This window comes from Chelmon rostratus, chromosome 15 (assembly GCF_017976325.1).
Source record: "Chelmon rostratus isolate fCheRos1 chromosome 15, fCheRos1.pri, whole genome shotgun sequence".
Lineage (NCBI taxonomy): Eukaryota > Metazoa > Chordata > Actinopteri > Chaetodontiformes > Chaetodontidae > Chelmon > Chelmon rostratus.
The window spans coordinates 8,249,669-8,270,146 of NC_055672.1; the positions used below are offsets into that span (position 1 = coordinate 8,249,669).

At 43.4% G+C, this 20,478-nt stretch overlaps 1 protein-coding gene across 1 annotated transcript; it reads right to left on the reverse strand.

The window, feature by feature from the left end:
* Positions 1 to 171: 171 nt before the first annotated feature.
* atr (ATR serine/threonine kinase) lies at positions 172 to 19,797 on the reverse strand. The gene is made up of 48 exons (XM_041954016.1): positions 19,745 to 19,797; positions 19,505 to 19,596; positions 18,975 to 19,127; positions 17,965 to 18,878; positions 17,712 to 17,854; positions 16,993 to 17,163; positions 16,742 to 16,905; positions 16,366 to 16,518; positions 15,996 to 16,194; positions 15,654 to 15,910; positions 15,321 to 15,517; positions 15,038 to 15,138; positions 14,657 to 14,828; positions 14,131 to 14,286; positions 13,777 to 13,971; positions 13,203 to 13,298; positions 13,018 to 13,107; positions 12,324 to 12,419; positions 12,059 to 12,189; positions 11,544 to 11,687; positions 11,237 to 11,330; positions 10,149 to 10,274; positions 9,824 to 10,030; positions 9,453 to 9,566; positions 9,225 to 9,340; positions 9,018 to 9,138; positions 8,662 to 8,799; positions 8,408 to 8,576; positions 7,983 to 8,149; positions 7,286 to 7,450; positions 7,067 to 7,158; positions 6,797 to 6,888; positions 6,500 to 6,677; positions 6,171 to 6,356; positions 5,599 to 5,758; positions 5,193 to 5,372; positions 4,508 to 4,650; positions 4,275 to 4,372; positions 3,890 to 4,119; positions 3,116 to 3,250; positions 2,667 to 2,867; positions 2,304 to 2,447; positions 1,911 to 2,061; positions 1,652 to 1,808; positions 1,393 to 1,546; positions 1,079 to 1,230; positions 809 to 914; positions 172 to 662 (listed from the first exon to the last, which is right to left on the reverse strand). Exons 1-48 carry the CDS (start codon positions 19,795 to 19,797, stop codon positions 489 to 491), a joined length of 7,827 nt encoding a protein of 2,608 aa, XP_041809950.1. The 3' UTR covers positions 172 to 488.
* Positions 19,798 to 20,478: the final 681 nt, after the last annotated feature.

A 20,478-nucleotide genomic window follows, 5' to 3' on the forward strand; every position in this document is an offset into this window, starting at 1 on the left:
TCTGCCCCAGTTGGTGCTCCTGTGAGAAAAAGGCGAGTTGATTGGATCACTGGGTAAGTGCAAGAGGAGAAAAACACACACAGAAGGGATTAAAACAGGGATCTGACCGCTAAAGAGAATCTAAGGAGGGTTAAAGGATTAGAAGACACACTTCTCACAGATACATTTACCTACAAAATCAAAACACTTCCTTTATTACAAGAGAATGCACAACACACAATAAATATCCTGTGTTACCAGAAAATGGGCAACAATACAATAATGAGAGTGCTAGAACAAAAAAGAGCTTTTTAACAGTCATGGGTGTCGGAGCGGTTTTTGCATTATTACAACTTCATGTGCAAATATTTCTTTGCACTTGTTATACATGCTTGGGGCCACAGCTGGGCACTGGAAGTTGTCCCGTTGAAGTATTTTATCAAAGGAAACCATCTTAAATTGTCCTTAACAGAATGCTTTCTTCTGTTTTTGAAACATTGATGCGCATTCTACAGGTAGGGCCCCCAGCCCAGATACATCTGACAGAGCAGTTTGTCGTCTGTGGCTTCCTGTATGAGGTAGTGGACGTGTCCCTCTATAGACAGCGGTAAACCCAGCACTTTATTCCTGCTCTTTATTACTCCCTGCAGACGCTGCTCGATGTCACACACATGGGTTTTAGCCTGGCAGAGAAGGAGAGGTGAAAGATGAGACGATACAGTAACATGAATAACAAAAATGTGACATTGATAGCTTGTATTAGACATGCATGCTGCTCTAAATGGATAGAAACATACTTCCAGAGGCAAAATCCAAGAGATGCACACACCTTTTCGTTAACTATCTCTCCTGTTTCGTTGGCCTGAGCTTTACAAAGTCCTTTGGCTTGTTTGCTCCACTCCACCAGCGGGTCATGAAGGAAGGTCTTAAGCACACTTAAAGGGAAAATTAAAAGCAAAAATTTTGGACTTGGAAACTTTTTTTTAGGAGAGAGTTGCTATAAAAGTTTGTGACAGAGAAAAACACAATCTGAATTTGCCTGTGAGCATTGTCATCAGATATATAATCATTATTCAGCAAAGTATTTATGTGTGTGCACCTCATGAGTGGTTCTCTCTGGTCTCTCATTAGTCTCAGGGTGACCTCACAGGCCTGTCTGAAGAGACCCTCAGTGCCCATGGGCCCCATGGCGTGGACCATATTCTGGGTCAGGCGGAAGGGAACCACCTCAGGCACATCAAATGTCTCCCCCTAGTGGAGAGGGAGAGAAGGAGCAACAGAGAAATATGTGAGAAAAGGGAGATGATATAAAAAGGTAGTACATAAAAACAATATATAAATAAATTTTTATGATTCCTGTTGGAAGATTTATAAAATAGATGGCTCCTGATTAGTTCCTATTTTAACACAAACCTTGTTGAAGAGGCAGTTGAAGTCGACATGAACACATTCCCCGGTGAAAGAGTCAAAGAGGATGTTTTCTCCGTGGCGATCTCCCAGACCCAGGATGTAGCCCACCATAGACATCACTGCGGTGGAGCGACAGTATGCAGAGCGACTGCTGTACCTGTGAACACGCAACAAAATTAGATTATTGACTTTGCATGTGAGACAATGGCCACCATGAATGTAGTTGTAGGAGAGTTGGAGGTAGGTAGGTTGGAGGTTGCACCATGATGTGGGGTCAGGGAAGGTCCGGAGGAACCACTCATAGAATACAGGGGGGTGTCGAGCGCACAGCACCTCCTTGTGGATTCGCAGCTTCTCCTCAAAGGGAGCCGTCTTTGGTAGCATAAGCTTCCTGAGCTCTTTGCCTGACAGATAGATGCCTTGAACACACACAAATATGACCAAATTAAATGATTTCACCACAATGATTAAGCTGACAGTTTATCTCTTCCTCCATTTTCAGGCTTAATGTGGGGTGATACCTCTCTCCTTATAGAGCTTGGTGAGAATGTGTCGAAGCCCGGAGGTGTTGTTGACCCATTCGATGATGCCGCACTCCTCGTTGAGGGGAATCACAGCATAGGTGCAGATATGTAGCTCCCTCCGCCTTGACTCAGCATCTTTACGCAGGCACTACACACACGCACGCACACGCACACACAAAGAGAAAGCATGCACACACATTTTTACTTCTGCCATTGTAAAGGATGTACGTTCCTGTAAAGTATGAAATGTCTATTTATATATATGAAGGAACACATTATTACGTCTCAACACACCAGTAGTATAATCCAGTATAAGAGGGTGAGACAAATATACCTTGTAAACCCATGAATCATGCTCTGTTATTTTATTTTTAGTCAAATGTCACACACCTTGTTGATGAGGCAGTTGAACTCCATGAGTCTGCAGTCCTTCCTCAGGTCATCTTTAGGTTTACACATCATGGTGTAACTCCGCCCATCTGAACCCTTCAGACTTATCTTCTTAGGCTTCTGTAAGGAGGCCAAGATCTCCACCTATACACACCAACACACAGGCAGGTTGTGTTTACGAGGCATGTACCAAATCGAGATGATTTTTGCTATCGTATTATCTGATTTTCTACGATTATCTCGTTGACTGTTCTTTGCCTAAAAAATTTGGTTGGTGAGACAGAACCATAATGTATTCTCAGACACCTTCCTGCCAAACAGACATAAGACAACAATCATCAGCTTTTTTCTCTTTTCTCTTACACTATCTTCAAAGCCGTCCAGGTATGCCCAGTGTCCGGGGAAGGCGTCGTGCTGTGTGTTTGCCCCACCAGTAGAGGGGAGCGTGGGAATGAGGACCGACTGCAGCGGGATCAGGATCTGGCTGAAGGTCGGCTCCTCCACCAGACGTTTCAGCTGCTTGAAGTGCACGCTCATGCTGAGGGTGGTGCTGTTACCATCCACCTAAAAAAAAAGGGCAAAGAGCATTTTCTAGTGGCTTCTATATGAACCACTATTTTTTCCATGAAACAACATGAATTTATCAAAGCACATGTCACACAATACAGAAAAAAATACCGTGAATAGTAATCCATATTGACAATTATAGAGTTTGGAATTGTAAACTTCATTCTGATTTCATGCAATATATAATGTGTGTTATACAACGCGTGTGTGTGTGTGTGTGTGTGTGTGTGTGTGTGTGCATGTACCGGCTTGTTGCAGAGCTCCAGCAGCTTGTCAGTCAGCCTGTTGGCGTCGCCGATGAATTTCTCCAGAGACTGTTTAAGACTGATGGCTTTCTTAAGGATCTGATTACAGCGGTTCATGCGCATGGGGTAGGATGACTGAACAAACAAAACAGAAGGAACAGTGAGGGCCGAACGATTAAAAAAAAAAAAAATCTAAAAAAAAAAGCAAGCTGAAATATGATTTGAAGGTTAGTGTCACCAATTCAGTACCTGAGCAAATGTGAAATGTGGTCACAATCTGCCGTTCTGTTCCTTAGCTATGGTTGAATAATGGCCAGAAAAATGTTTTTGCAGAACATTATGATGTCACAGTGAATATGACCTTGAAATATGACCTGAAATGTTGTCACAAGTATTGTATGACTTCCTGATATTGTAATTTCATAAAATTTGGAACTGTTCAGCCTAGTGAGGAGAGAATGTAAGTTTTTTTTTTCATAAATGCAAATTAGTAGTCCTGTAAGATTATACAGGTGCTAAAACATCTGGTCATTCAATGACAGAAAACAGAGTAAAAAGGATTTGTAATATTTGTAAAGGGAAATTAACACATCCACGCACAAAAGTCAGAGTTCACACACAGTGGCATGCATATAGTATATACACTAAAACAGTAGATTAGCTAGAGAGGGTTCTTGACCATGCCTTACGAGATCAAAGTGCAGAGAGTCAGTACTCAAAGCCCTGACTGTTGATCAAGTTGACACACACGCAGACACACAAACACACACCTACCTTGGAGACAGCAGTCATTAGCCACATGGCCTGTTGCGGGTACGCCAGGAAGACTTTGGCCACGATGGTCATGAGGACGGTGAAGACCTCGTCGCTGGAGTGACACACCCTGGAGATGAGCTGGGAGAAGGCGGTCAGGAACTGGTACGGTGCCAAGTTGGCACAGTGCTCGCTCACCGCTGCGTTGATTTTCCCCAGCTCCTGTCGCATCAGTCTGTCTGCTCGCCCAGCTGCGGTGGAAGGATATGTGCATAGTATATGAATGTGTTTACATGTTTTTCTGTTCTCATGGTTAACAACTCCTAAAAAGCTAAAACTGAACTGCTAGTGCGTTAGTGTTGAGCCAGTGTGTGTCCATCTTTATTTTACACTAATGGCCACTCACCTTTCTCACACTCACACACTCTGGCTCCAAAATCCAGCCAGAGAGACAGCATGCGAGGCATGGCCTGGTAGATGTACTGGTTTCCAAACTGCAAAGCTCTGGGAGGGAAACAACCATAATTAAATGAAATGGCTAATGATGACAAATGAGTCTATGGTGGAGTAAAGCAGTGTTTTCTCCGCTCTGATCACAGACTGAAGGGCTGGATATCAGCAGAGAGAACAATAACTTACTTTCCAAAGTATGTGACGATGTATCGGATTAGGTTCCCCTGTTTCTCCAGCTTGTTATCAGTCACCATTGGCATCACTTTGTCGTAGTACTTGGCCAGGTAGAAGTTTCCATCTTCCCACTCAGGTAGAAGGTTGGTCACATCCTAAAAAACACACACACACTTTTAAAGCAGGGCCACAACTAACATTTACTGCAATATTGGTTAATCTTTCATTTTCTTCTATTAATCGCTTGGTCTAAAACTGTGTCAAAAATGTGTAAAAAATGCCCATCACAATTTTATAAAGACACCATAAGACAAAGAAAAGCCACAGATCCTCATAATTTACGAGATGGAATAGGAAATGTTATTTTTGCTTGAAAAATGACTAACAATTAATCAATAATCAAAATAGCTGCCAATCACGTTTCTGTCGATTTATTGACTAATCTTTTCACCTCTACTTTGAAGACAGTGACAAACAAATCAATTTCTGATGGACAGCAGCAACCAAAGAGACTCAAAGTTTCAAACTTAAACTCAGCTGGGCAGGAAGTCTTCATAATAATGGTGTCCACTTTGTTAATGTGTTGGTTTTATATGCAAACTGACTGATCGTGTCCCATCAAACAAAAAAAAAAAAGAGGTTAACATTTATTTTCCTGAAGTGGTGTTTTTTCGTCTACAGAAATCAGAGCTGTTACCTTGTATGCCTTCATGATTGCATTGGATTCGAAGTTGGCTGTCTCCTCCATGAAGCGTCCCACCAGCAGCATGGCCTTGCCTTTGGTCTGCAGACTTCGAGGGTCCGTCAGGGGCTGATCATCAGGGAAACACTGGGCGACGCCCTTCTGCAGGACGATCAGGGCCTGGTGCACGTCGCCCTGATGACGGACCAACACTGAAGGTTATTTTGTGAACACATGATTGTATAAAGGATATTTCTTATATGGGCTCAGGAACACTTTGTAAAACTGTTGTCAGTAAAAACAGTTTATTTGTAAATGACTGCATTCTGGGTTTTTTTTTATGCTTTACACACCTTTTGGCATCAGGGATGTATAACCAAGTCTTACTATGTATTGGTTGTAATTTCCAGGTTGGTTTTACCTTGGACCAAAGCCACTTGGCCTTCTCGGTGACCAGCTCTGCCAGATGTGTGTTCTCCGCGTTCAGCAGAGCATTAAAAGCAGTCTGGTGGTGTCCTGCTTTTCTGGCCACCCGGGCACTTTGCAGCCAGCACTCCCCTACCAGCTCCTTGCTTATAGGCCTGCAGAGCAAACACAAGGCCTGATTGATGATGCTGTCTTGCTGACTTGGATAACTGACACTGATTTTGTTCAGATTTGCATTTCAATCAGGAGCTCAGATGGCTTTTATTTAACAGGAAACAAAACAGACAGACATAGTAGTCTGAATTAATGCACAGGAGGAAGATGATCTTTGTACTGTCCCTGATTTCATGGTAGGGCAATGTGCACAGAAGTTATTTAAGATTAAGTTACTAAGAAGTATAAACTGAAAAGTTCAAAGTGCAAAGCCACATTGTTAATAGATCCATTAGGACACATGAATAAATAAAAATGCTAAAGGGGCAAAGCTAAGGGAGAGCTGGACCATAAAAAAATAAGGACAAATGATAACATGTGCCTGCTTGGCTGCAGGTGTTTCTGCGTCCTTACTGTGGTCCCAGGCTGAACAGGGCCCGTCGGAGGGCAAGGATTGGCTCCTTGGCCCTGAAGGAATTCTGGGTCATCTCCAGTCGATCTGACCAATGAGGAGGCAGCTGGCTGAGGCTGGGGGTGGAGCATTCCCCCTGTTTCTGCAGCTCAGTGAAAGTGTGCTCCAACTCGCTGAGCATGTGGAGCCTAATCAGACATACATACAGACAGACAGACAGACAGAGCTTTTAGATTCACTCATTCAAGTTATCGCTACTGACAAGCAGGAATCAGCTCTAACGAAAAAAAAAAAGAAAGAAAAATCCAAGAATACACAGACACACACAGACCTGACGATGTACTCATATCCTCTCTGGTAGGTTCCACACTCATAACTGGCTGCAGACAGAGGGACGACCTGTTCCTTCCTCACCAGCTTCAGCTTCTCGTAGAAAGTCTCTGCATCCTGCTTCTTCGCCGACAGCAGCAACTGGCCGAGCCGCACACCCCAAGTACTGGACTGACGGTCTGGAGCACCAACGGCAGTGCAAAACATGGTGATTAAGTAGTTATCTATTGCTGCCATATTTCACCACCAACATTTCGAGATGTGGCAGCTTCCAAGGATCATCAGCGTATTTTATTACCTGAGCTCAAATAATCCTCCAGCAGGTCCCACTGTCCGAGCTTCCAGGCTGCCTCCACTCTGTAGGTGTTCAGCTCCGACTTCCACTGGTGCCTAAATGTGTACATACGAAGCAAAATTCACTTGACCATACCTGACTTGCATGTTATCTATGCGTCCATTAGCTCAAATCACAAGATTAACTGGAACATAAAAGGAATGTTAATTAAAAACACCTTTCATGAGAATGAATGGACCATAATGTGTGTGTGTGCGTGTGTGTGAGCCTCACTTGTTGGCCAGTACTCCATTGACCTGAGTGATGACTGTTGACAGCTGTCCCAGGCCGAGCATAGAGGTCATCACCCCATGATAGTGACCAATCTATACACAAATGGACAATGATGAAACAGGGACATACTACAGAAAGATACAGCTCACAGCACAGTTATCTTTCATTTTAATGTAATATATAGTATACAACTGTGTGTGTGTATGTGTGTGTATCTACCTGGTCTGACTCCAGCTGTATGGCCCGGTCGTAGCAGGCGGTTGCGTCTCGTAGCAGGCCGATGCTCTCATGCTCCAGTATCTGTTCCCGTAGCGACGGCTCCTCCCTCCTCAGGGCGTTGACCCCCCTCACTCCATCGGGCTCATGCATCGCAGCGTACAGCGTCTGCAATAGCCAATCAGGAGAGGGAGCTTCAACGTCTCCTTAACAAGAGCTGGGCGATAATTCTTCTTATTGTTTATTGATTTTTAGCACCATCGCAATGTGATGATATAATCTTAATACACACCCATGGAGCATATTTCATTGCGCTGAACAATGAATTTATGAGGTTTAGCTTTTATTTGCCATATCATGAATGATAAATCAGAAAATATACACAAAATATAATACTGTGATTTAGATTTCAGCCATATTGATCTATTGTGACACGTTAGTATTTACAACAAAGATGAACTCAGCAAATCAGATGTTGACCAAATTACATTTTTCAATTTCTTGTAAACCAAACAGTAACGATTATTTTACCGCTCTTTCAAACGATTTCTAAAAAAAACTTTAAAAACTCTAATATAATAAAGCGATAACATGCTACTAGGCAACCAGTACCATGTTTTTATTAGTTTAATCTAACAGCAGAGGAAATGAGCACACTTTATCAAAGAAATCAATTTAAATGGCCGTTAACTTGTCAGACCTGCAGGAAGGTGAGATGGTCCTGGATGTTCTCCTTGTTTTCTAAGATGTATGCTTCAAAGTGCATGAGGGCACGAGTGTACGCTTTGGATCGCAGCGAGGCCTTGGCCAGAACGTCCTGTGGAATACCCTTCAGGAAGGCTACCACACGCTGATAGTCGCCACTCTCTGCAATAAGACATGTTAGTTTTTACTTGAAGCCTTAATTAATCATGCAGGTCAGTGAACAACAAGGATACCTGCATTTACAAGGGTGAAACTAAGGTGTGAATATTTCTCAACTAATCATTAACTATTTTACATTTCCATGTAAATATTTGTCTAATGTTGCTGATGAAAATTTTTTAAACATTCTTTAATAGTCTCAGATCTGTTGGAATAATACTCGACATATGAAGCAAAATAGTCTTTGTTTTTGTCACTAACCGTTGCTTTTGGATTTGGAGTAGAGGATGTGGCGGCTCCACTGCGTGAGATGAGACAACATGCTGAACACAGTCTGAATGCTGAGCTGTGATAGGCTGGAGGCTGTCTCCTGACAGCGCCCTCCTCGTCCATCACCCTCCGTCAGCACGGCCATCATCTCCTCTGTTACCTGGAAGCAGGGGTTTTTATTACCAAAATCCAGGAGTCAACTACTTTAAGTTGTGCAAGTTCAAGTGATACAGATGTGTTCTCACCTCCTGTTGCTCTGCAGGTGTGCAGCCCAGCAGCATGTAGAGCAGAATATGAGGCAGCAGGTAGATCGTGACCTTGTAGTCGTGTTTGATGATGAAACTGCAGCAGGTAAACACTCTGCTGGCCAACTCATGTCTCACCTGAAACACATAAAACCAGGTCCCATAACTTCTGATTTGAAAGAAAAATGTGTATGTAAATTGAAATATATTTTTTGTCTCGAATTATCTCAATTTACTTAAAACCTTTGCATATTCCTGTAAAAAGTTAAGAATGTGACAAATTGGAAGAGATGAAGGCATGATCCAATAGCTGTGTATGAGTTTGGCTCAGCAAAAGCAAAAATAAATCAGCTCACCTTGCTGATGAGGTATCCGGCCCAGGTGGCTGACCAATCAGAGAATTTGCTGCCTCTCTTACTCAAGTACACCGGCTTCCTCAGTTTCGACCAGTTAACCTCCTTCTGACTGCTCTTATACCTGGAGATGAAGAGGGAGGAGAGAATAAATGAGAGAGAGGACAAAGAAGAAAAATAACTTGAGAGTAGATCTTGTGCTGTAAGTACCTGCTGTTGAGGTGTGGTTCCAGTATTTCTTGAATCTGCTCCGGGAATCTCCTCCACAGACGGCGCCCCGATGAGTCGGTTCGACCCTCTCGACACTCAAAGATGGACAGCAGCTCCTGCAGTGCACCAGCACAAACACATAAAGCATTATATATAAGATATGAGCCACAAAATGAGACAGACCGGCACACACAGTATCGAGTGTGAGTATGCAGCACGTGTGTGCACCTGTATTGCATATGCAGCAGAGTCCTGCGCTCTCACGTCATCAGCGTAAGCCAGAAATGTTCTGATCAGTTCGGTCAGGAGGTCGTAGGCGAAGTTGGGATCATCAACTCCACTCTGTTCACAGACAAATATGCTTTTATCCTCAAACAGGAAGTCAAGTAACCTTATATGATCAAATTTTTCTTTGTTAAATTAATACAATGTGTTAACTCAGACTTTGAGGGAAGTATAAAAAATTAAGAAATGGATAAAAGTGTAAATTTGTAAATTGTGTGCATACTGCCATAGTTACAAGCTACATACTGTTTTGTATATACATTTTTTTTATATACACTTTTACACATGCACAGCTTTGGTCTTCTCTGGCTTACCACAAAGGTGTTGCGGTCGCCATGGGTGTGTGTGTGCGACAGGTCCAGACGTCCAGGGTCCACAGCCCCCAGCTCCCCCAGACACTCCCCGCAGAGGAGCCTGGCCTCTGGGGACGAGTCCTGGCAGCCCTTCAGCAGCACTGACACCAGGCTGGAGATGACCGGCTCCACCGCCTCACTCGCACACACCTGCCGCAGCAGCCACTCCTGCAGTCCACAACACAAAAAGAAACAAACATTACGGTAAGTTAAAGTAAAGTCAGTAAACTGCAGCTCTGGTCCTTTCAGAGGTAAGTTATCTGAGGATGTGTGTGTGTTTGTGTACCTGCTTGCTGTGCATCATGTCCCTGAGGCTGGTCAGTGCATGAATCCTGACGTCGACGTTTTCATGTTGAACGGCTCTCATGGAGAGCTGCAGCGCTGCAGCGAGGTCACTGCTGCTGGCTGTCAGCTGTGGGAAACCAGACGCAGTATTAAATCATTTAATCATCATCTTCAACATCACTGACGTTGAATGATGACCCTCTTCACCATCTGCATCCTTCATTTTTTGATTATTGATTCTGATCTGAATTTTAACAACCATTTAAAGCTCATTACCAAATCAGCCTACTGCCACCTGAAAAATATAACCAGGATTAAGGGATGTCTGTCCAAAGAAGACATGGTAAAGTCTTTACTGGCCTAAACAAAAAGTCAATTCGACAACTACAGCTGATCCAAAATGCTGCTGCAAGAGTCCTTACAAACATCAGGAAAATGGGCCATATCACACCAGTCCTCAGATCACTACACTTGCTTCCCATGAGTCAAAGGATAGACTTTAAAATTTCACTGTTGGTCTACAAAGCATGAAATGGTTCGTACCAAAATATACTCTAGATTTATTAACTCCATATGAAGCATCCAGACCCCTCAGGTCATCAGGGACAGGCCTGTTGTGTTTCCTCAGAATCAGAACCAAACAAAGTGAAGCAGCTTTCAGTTATTATGCTCCTCACCTGTGGAACAATCTCCCTGCACACCTGAAGGTCTGCACCGACTGTCAGTTCATTTAAATCACAGTTGAAAACGTTATTTGCTACAGCTTTTGCTTAAATTTTAATCACTCTAAATGCTTAATTGCTGTATTTTACTGGCTTCTTTTTAATTTTCCTTTAAATGTATTTTCCTGTTTGTAATTCTATAGTATTTTATCTGTATTTTTATTTTTATTCTCTTCTAATTTCTTTCTTTCTCTCTTTCATTATTTCTTTGAAAAGCATTTCTATTTATGATTTAATGTATTTTTATGTTTCTGTAAAGCACTTTGAATTGCCTGATGTATGAATTGTGCTATGCAAATAAATTTGCCTTGCCTTGCCTTGCCTTCATTTACTTCATCATTGTGATGATCCTCTTGGTTGTACTGACCTTCTTATAGTCCTGCAGAACAGTGTGGATGTCTTTCAGCTCAGGGTGGTCTGGCAGGAAGTAAATCTCATGGAGATAGTCGTTCATTTCTTCCCTGCAGGAAATCAACTGAATTAGATTGCAGCTGGAATTAAATTCTGCAGATTATTTTTTTTCCTGTAGATAAAACCCAATTTCTATTTTTGAGGTTATAAAAATATTATTTTGACGTAAAGGAAAAAAAAAAGAAAATTTGGTCATGCAGTTTACAGGTTTTGATAAGTAACTTTCTGTCCAGACCCAGTTTGCTAAGTCTTAAATTTGTTACCTGTTGTCCAGTATCAGGAAGCGTATAATAGCAGCGGTTTCTTTGGGCTGCAGTGGGATCAGGGGGAGGAGTGCAACAATAACATGACTCAGTAGAGGGCCCAAGTGTGCCGGCTCGACGCTCCTAACAAAACAGTCCCACGTCCTGTCCACACCGGAACAAGGAATTAAAACACAGAATCACACACAGTATCAAACGAACGGTTAGAAATTGGGTTTTTGGTCAGTTTGTGGTGTAATACAGATAATAAAGACAGTTAAAGAAGAGTAAATACAGTAAATAAGTCAGGGTAAGGATCCGGGAGGATGGTTAGGAATTAACATTCGCCTTCACGCAACAGGGCTGCCCGTCAGCAGGTCAGCAACACTCTTATTAAGGCTTTGTAACTGTGCTCAGGGAGGCCGGTGTGCAATGTGCATTTATAGCAATAGTTTTTACTAAACTTTAAAAAAAAAAAAAAAAAAAAGGTTACATGTCAGTTTTGAGAATAGTGTGAGTGAGTGAGAGTGACTGACTGGCAGCAGAGCAGAGGGAAGTCATCTCTGTATCGGAGGCCTGTGCGGAGCGTCGCCATCATCTTCACCCTGACAGAGCTGATGTGTTTGGAGCCCATCAGTCGCATTAGAGCCACGACACTCGTCAATGCCTGCACACACAAAACAGGTGGACACTTTTACACCACACGTGCTGAGTAATACTGAGAACAGCAGCTCTGTGAACTGAGCCGACACATTCTCAGACAGCAGCTATTAAATGAGTTCTCAGTCATGGGTCACACACCAGCTTCTTGCGGTCCTTCTCTCCTGCGCTGGAGCTGAGCAGCTGCATGTTGAAGAAAGCGAGGATTCCCAGCAGCTTCGGCTGCAGGTAGTCGGCCTGTCGCACAATGAGGAAAAATACAGATTCATGCTAAAAAAAAAAGAAGAAGAGAGAATTCCCCCCAACCTTCACTGCATAGCTGAGAGATCTAATGAATCATCTGACGTTATAGGAAATTAAATCCACCACTAGAGGCAGTGCAGGAAAATTGTACACTGTATGGCAGCTCCTCTTTCACGTAGAAAAGATGGACACTGACGTTTCAACTCTACAGCCCTTTCTTTTAAAACCTTTTTTTTACCATTACTATGACAGTATTAGAATGATTTATTTAGTTAGTTTGTGTCTGGATTTGTGCACTTTGAATCTTGTGTAAATTTGAGGTACAATAAGACTGCAGCCATGGTCGAATAGTCTTTCTTGCTTGAGTGAAATGACCTGGAAGTATCTTAGCGATGGCCACGACAAGAGCTGACTGAATTCTCTAATTGCTTCAGAATGATTCCTCAGTCCTTCCCATAACCTTTGGCAATGGGTACATCCTTGCAATTCCTTGCAGCAGCAACATTTAAGACACCCGACTCAACATCAGCCGTCGCATATTTAGTCAAAGCATGTGATGAAGCTGTAACATTGTATAAATTCTGACTCGTACCATGCGCTCTGGGGTGGTGATGTCTCTGGGACCCTGGTACGGGTCATCATTGGATGCAAAGGAAGCCAGAATTGCCAGACCATTGAATACCTGCAATGGTAAAGCACAGAGGTGAATTCATTACTGACATGCATGCACTCAAGCACAACGAGGATTTCTACTTGTGCTAATGTGCTTGTGTGGACCTGCTGGTAGTGTTCTCCCAGGCGCAGCAGCAGCTCGTTGTGAAGACCCTGGAAGTCTTGCCTCAGCAGAGAGCCCAGTTCAATCTCTGTCTCTCTCTGGGAGAGCATTAGGAAAACAAACACAAATCAGTCTGCCAAGCCATTTCAGCCACTTGCTTTATTTATCAGCTGAGACTCACCCCACTGCCAAAGTGTTTTATATTTGATTAATACTCTTGACTGTTTGACCAATCTTAATATTAATTTCCTCCAAAGGTTGCTTTTGCCAATACGGGTGCTTTAAATCATATACGTTATTGAATTAATTTGGGTGAGGGTGACCTTTAATGATGGAATATGTCTTTATTCCTATTATTTATTGTTTCCATTCATATGTAGGTTATTTTGGAATGTGGTGAATCACAGCGCTCGGAGATGCTCATAATGTGCTTGTGTTGAGAAATGATGATTCAATCGATAATGCAAAGTACATCTAAAGTCAGCGCCTACCACAACAACCATGAGTTGGAAGATGTTCACAACATGAAATGCTCTGTAGTATTTGCTGTAGCGTGAATGTGTAGACAATAATTACTTGTAGGTTGTGGAAAGCTCTCTCTAGCTCCTCCTTGGTGCAGGAACAGACCAGATGGCTGAAGATGTACTTGAAGTTGTTGATCAGGATCTCTCTCCTATTTGCCTTCAGCTCATTGGCCAGGGTACGGATGAGGGCGGAGCCAGTAGAGCTCGCCTTGGCCGCCAGGTACGGTAGGAGCACCTGGAGAGTCCTCTGCATATACAAGTACACATAGAAACATACATGCTTAGAAACACACAAGTGCATAAACATAATACAGTGCCAGCGTACTATCAAATTCATACTGCACACTGTATATTCTGTGTACTTCAGAGTGTGAATGTGCTTTCTGTAGTTGCATGTATGACGTACAGTGAGGAAGCGGTGGAGGTCTGGGAAATCAAAAGCGTGTGCGATCTGAGCCAGGATATCCAGCGCCAGCTCTCTCTGATTGGCGGACTCGCTGCCCTGATCCGGTGTGCTCCGCAAGGCCGACGCATGACGCGAATGCAACGACTCCACCAGGAACTAAACACAAAGCAAAGCCAGTTTGTCCTCACATCACTGAATCCTAAAAACTAATTCATCTCAATGTAATTCAGGCGAGACATTTGAAACAATGCACAGAACTGTTGGTGAAAACTAAATCTGTGTAACAAGGTTTCCCACCTTGTTACACACCAAACCTCTAATAGAAAAAGCCAAATTGAAAACAAAGCACTACAGACACATTGACACACACTGCACATTTTTCATTATTGAGGAGTGTTAATATATCTTATTATTATTATTCATAGTATCTCGGACAGAGAATCTTAATCTTCAGAAAAAAAAATTTAGTAAAATGAGAATAGACTTATAGCCCAAGTCTATTACAGCAGCATTAAAGATTTCCTACCTGACAAATAGGGTTCTTGTACTGACTGAAGAGGGTCTGTAGTTTAAGACCCTTGGCAGTGGCCAGGGCTCTGATCTGGGTGTAGGCAGCTACAGACACCGGGGACGACTTGGACAGCAGACAGTGGAGCAGCCGCAGCAGAGAGAACGACACCAGACTGCCCTGAGACGCTCTTTCAGAGGCAATAAAAGATGAAAGCCATGAGTTAAAAACAGTGTATGTATCGCTTAAACGGCCAGAATGAAAAACGGACCAGAACAATGAGACAGGAAACATGCTACAGAAGAACGTGTATATATTAAAGATGTATTTAAAGATGTGCAAATGATGACAGTAATTTTGCTAGCTAGTGGTGCTACTCTGAGCTCAGGTCACCTGTACCTGCCAATCTCTCCAGTGGTGAGGATGAGAGTGTTGCGCAGGTCGTCGTCTCTGCTGAGTTTAGCGTTGTTGAATGCCTCTTTAAGACGGACAACCAGGAGCTTGGATAACATAAAACTGAGATTAATATGCATGTTTTGCTCAGTAACCACCTAAATTAAATTTTATTGAACATTTGATGCTCTTTCTGTGTTACAATAATACATTAAAAATGAAAATTATGGTTTTTAGATGTTCGAAACTGAGTGTAAAGCACAGATGTTTCAGTATAACCACTGCTCACCTCACTCAGAGAGCTGTGCTCAGAGTTTCTGGTGGTCTCTCTTAAAAGGAAACGCACTGACTGGCTGAAGCTTATTCTGACCGCTGGATCGGAGTCCTCCATTAGACCAATCAGAGCACAGAGAACTGCCCGGGAGTCGCTGTTTCCATCAACCAGGTTCACATGTTGGCAGAGGTGAGGCAGAGCTTCCAGGAAAGCTAAGAATGTGAAATAAATAAGTAAGAATAAACAATATTGCAACTGTGTATCAAAGTAAATTAAATCCATTTTAGGGTCTGCATGTTGCAAAAGCTCATTATGGAACAAAATAGCAAACAAAAAACCCCAAAAGACCTTGTTTAACACTACTTGGAGCTTGCTGTCTGAGCAGGGGCAGGAAGGGTCTGACAACAGTCGCCCTGAGGGATGGAGAAGTGCTCCCAGCATGCTTTGTTGCAAGGCAGAGTTGGTGGCAGAGGATCTCAGGAAGAGGAGTGGACTCTTTGTGGGTGTCAGTGAGCTGGGAGAGCTCTGATTGGATACAACTTAGCTGCCCGATGGTCCTGGCGAGCTCCTTCTTCACCTGCTCTGAACTGTCCTCCAGCCTGGAACTGCAAATGGTCACACGCACACCATGAACATGACAAAAGTCAGCAATAGTGCGCATACTGCTCATTGACATACATGTGTGCTTACAGGAGAGCAGTGTCGATGAGGGTGTGGTTTGCCTTTCCCAGGCGGTGAAGAAGAAGAGGGAAGGCCCTGACCGTCGCCGCTCTCACCACCTCATCTGGACTCTGCAGCATCTTGGAAAACACACACACACGCCAAGTCTCACACACACCACGACGCAGGAGGGCCAGCAGTGACACACAGTCCGCCTGGATCTCAGGTGCTGGAAAAAAAAACACACACAGCTTGATGTCAATCCAGAGTTTTCACAAAGGAAATGACCTCAAAATCATTTTATAGCAGTTATGAAAGTTTTTTTTAGGCCCTTTACAAAAAAGATGCAGGTAGCAGCTACATGTCGCCAGAGAAGCTGCGATGCGGAAGAAATACTCACAGTAACAGAAGCCGAGTCTATGAGCGAAGGCGGGCAGCCAGGAGGGGAATCCTGCACTCTGATAGGCTGAGACAGACTTGTTCTCACACACCCAGGGAAGAGACAGCAAAGCACACACTTGTCGCTGGAGGCCGTCCTCACTGGAGCCGCTCACTAGACATTTACACAATGACACACGTGATCAATATACTGTGCCTAAAAGGATGTGTTTTGGGGTCGATTTCGGCCACAAATTTCAGAGTAAAGCTTGTTTTTACACTGAAGAAAGGTTTTGTCGTGTATCAAAATAAATCGTAAATAAACATCACACCGAACGGATATGAAACACAGGAACAGTAAGTATAATGTGTGTCTTTGTGGGTGTTTATATCCTTACTTCTCAGGTAGAGAACAGAGTCCAGGATCCGCAAAGTGGCCTTGACAGCAGACTGAAAGTAGTCCTGGTTTGAGACAGGTTGAGCACCTCCTTCCAACACTGACCGACAGCTCTTCAGGGCCCTGTCCAGAGTCTCAGAGGACACCCAGAGAAGAGGAGAGGGACTGTCAACAAGGAGACAGAGAAAACACAATCACAAAACTGCAGCACCAAAGACAGAGTGACAGCATGTGTAAGTGTTTGAGTATTACCTGGTGGGGGAGGACCAGAGGGCTGCCAGGTGGAGGATGAGGGCCAGACCCTCCAGAGCAGAGAGAGTCTGTGTGGTTTCAGGTTTGGCAGAGTCCAAAAAGGTGAGCAGCTCCTCCAGCCGGCTGTTCACCACAGCCCAAACCTCACTGCGAACACGCATGTCCACCTCACTAAAGACACACAGACACATAAGCATTTAAATACAAGTAATCTGCTGCATTGATTTATGATACAGCTTTACTATCAATTCCTACAACCCACTGCGTGAGCAAAATCAAAATCAAAATCCACACCACATTTCTATGCATTTTCACTACAGCAAGTATAAAACTTTCAAATTTAACAATGGACCTGTTTACAGAGACTTCTTAGCGTACATCTCAGGTTTATCTGGCATGCTAGGAGCTAAAGACACACCCCTCTCGCTCCTGTCCATCATTTCCTCCTGTCACGTCTCTACTATCATTACCAAATAAAGGCAAAATGCCTGGAAAAATAGATTAAAACGACAGATAAACACACGGTTCTTCAACTACAGCGCTGCATTTTTCAACAATTTCTTCACACGTGTGAGAGAATAACAAACAAATAACCATATGTGCTGTGCTGTACTTCACTGTATGATGATACAATGCACTATGGCGTCTTTTACACCACTAAATCAGACCTCTGGACTTCTTCTATAATCGAACCAATTACTGAATGTTTATGAACTCACTCCGATGATGTCTTTGTTGTTTTGCTGACTGACTTGGTGGCAGATTTGCAGGGTTTCTTGGCAGCAGTCTCTCCATCTCCTGACTTCTGCACCACCGTTGCAGTCTCGGCCTTCAGTGCAGCCTGGAGAAATCCCTCTGCACACTTCAAAAGACAAGCACCGCAGATATTATAAAGAGGGCGAGGGAGAAAAGATGGGATGTAACAGTAAGATCGAGAGATTTTAAAAATAAAGGCAAAGAAGGGAATCGTACTTCAGCTTGATTTTCTGTTCCAATGGTGCGCGCCAACGTCCTGCAGACCTCTGTGACTCGCTGCCTTCTTAACGATGCAGTACTTTCATAAACTATGACAACAGATAGCGAAAACCCGAACAGCAGGCAGAGTGATTCGGCCACCTCTGTCCCCAACCTGACACCTGCCCCCCCAAGAGCACAAACACATTCGAACATCTGCGAGAGATAGATGGGCTCAAAGTGTGAGTGAGAGACTCCAGACGACTGAAACACACAGCGAGTCAAGTGTAGCAGCTCTCCTTCATAAGGATGTTTCTCATCTAGGTTTGTGTTTGCTGTGTGTGCGTAGGAGTGTGTTTCCAACAAGTGAAGGTAGGCTGTGAAGAACTCTTGGCTCTGCATCTCAGGAAACCCCCTCAGCTCCACCAGACACCTCAGCATCACCATGGAGAGCTTCCGCAGCTTGGTGTTGCCATTGGCCAGGAAGGAGCAAGCCGTCTCCCAGGCGATACTGAGGTCACGGCGCGAGACAACTCCTCTCAGGGCATCGGTTATGACACTGATTGTCACGGCAGTCAGTGACTCCAGGGCAGCAGGTGAGGAGAGAACAAGAGGAGAGGGGGTGAGGTACGAGGAGGCACAAACGGGGGAGATCCTGAAGCACGCGAGTGTCACGGGCCATTGGCTCTGTGTGTGTATGCTCAGAGTATGTCCCTTTCCTGAGAGCGTGGCAATATGTGCATACAGGATATCGCCGAGGTCCTGGGCCAAAAAAATTAGGTCCTGAGTGAGGCGGCTGCAGATGAATGGCACCCTGGCTCTGAGAGTATGAAGTAAAGAGCACAAGACGGCAGAGACCCGCCCGTGGATGACGTCACAGTCTGGAGCTGCTGCCACACGAAGCAAACGCATCGCCACCCACTTACTGAAGTCTGAATGGAGGGAGGAAAGAGGAGACATCAGATGTGGAGGGGAGAAGACTTTTTTTTTTTACATTTTTAATCTGATTTTGGAAGAGCAATTCGTACCAGTACAGCTCTGTGTGGTGTCTGGGTACTCGGCAGGCTGGCAGGCAGGGTTGGCGAACATCAGAGATGAGGATTTGATTATATGCTGCACAAAGTCCAGCAGCATCACACAGGCTGGTTCAGAACTGGACTTCTTATTCAGACCTAGAGCAACTGGAGGACATATAGACAACAGCTTAGATCAACCAAGCAATAAAATGTTTAGAAAAAAGACACTGACTTTTCTTCACTTTAAGATGTCACAAACTACTTCATTAACCTCTAACTGCATAGAGCTGTTGTCAGGTCAATCACTATAAAAACATGATGTGCAGGTATTAGGAACTGTTTAAACTCATAGAATGTGTTTTTATATGCTTGTCAAGAGATTTGGGAGACCTAAAACAGAATTACAAAGTGTCAGACAGTTGCTGGCAAAACCCAGATCTGACTGTATATTGCCAAGCTGTTTAATACTGTATTGTGCAGTACTGTCAGGTGTTTCTGTTACTGTGTCCACCTTCTGTAAGTGCTTGAGATTCTGCACTTACCGACATCCACATCAGTCAGTATCCTGTCAATGAACTGACAGAGGATCTGTCGAGGTTTCTGCACCGCCTGGTCGTACTCAGCCGCGCTGGCACTGCAAATACCAACATGGCAGCGAAGGTTTTCATTTACTAAGTAGTTTTTACATAAAAAGAGAAGACTCGGTTCAACCTAAAGCAGTTTCAGATTCTGACATAACTTACACTAACAGGTTAGCTTAGCCAGCTTTAGCCGGTACTCACCTTGCTAGCTCCTGCAGAGCCGGTATCATCGCAGACATCTCCAGTCCCTCCATTTTTACAACAGCTTGGTGTTGTTATTGAGCAATTTCTTCAAAATTCCCAAACAAAGAGTCGTTAAGTAATTTTAAGCAGCACACCTCAGCACGCCCGGTCCATCCTATGAAGCCTTTCGAAAACTTTCGCTCCAAAATGACGTTTGTGTTTTGGTACGGCAGCCAACAAGGATCAAAACACCTATCTACGTAAACTCGAAGTGCAGACTACTCCCCCTAGCGAAGGATTTGTTAATTACTTGACGTTAGTTGATTACATAATGGCGGAAGTAGTCAGACCTTTTACTTGTCTAAAAATAGCAATATCACAGTGTTGAAATACTATATAACAGGTGAAAGTAATACTAAGTAACACTTAATATACTTTTATTATAACTACTGATGCATTAATGTGCATAGGTTTTATGATGATGGGTGTAATTTTATAGCATGTTAATCTAAAAAATGTCTTTGTTTGTCATATTTTGTATTAATAATTTGGAATCCCCAAAATAACTAAAAACTAAAGCCTTAAAATAAATGTGGTTGAGTAAGTACAATATTTACCCCTGAATGCAATGAAATGAAAATATAAGTACAAATACATTAAAATTGTACTTAGATACTTTCTCCCACTGATTATATACTATTTTTTGTCAAAGCAATTGTTTTTTGCATGGCCTAATGTTAATTGCTATGCTG

Coding starts and splice junctions, on each gene's coding strand:
- atr (XM_041954016.1), bottom strand. CDS start 19,797: ATGGAGGGACTGGAGATGTCTGCGATGATACCGGCTCTGCAGGAGCTA. Junction 11,688..12,058: donor TTCCCTCTGCTCTGCTGCCA/GTCAGTCACTCT, acceptor CGGTGTGGACAG/GACGTGGGACTGTTTTGTTA. Junction 7,451..7,982: donor ACCATCTCACCTTCCTGCAG/GTCTGACAAGTT, acceptor TGGCTATTGCAG/ACGCTGTACGCTGCGATGCA.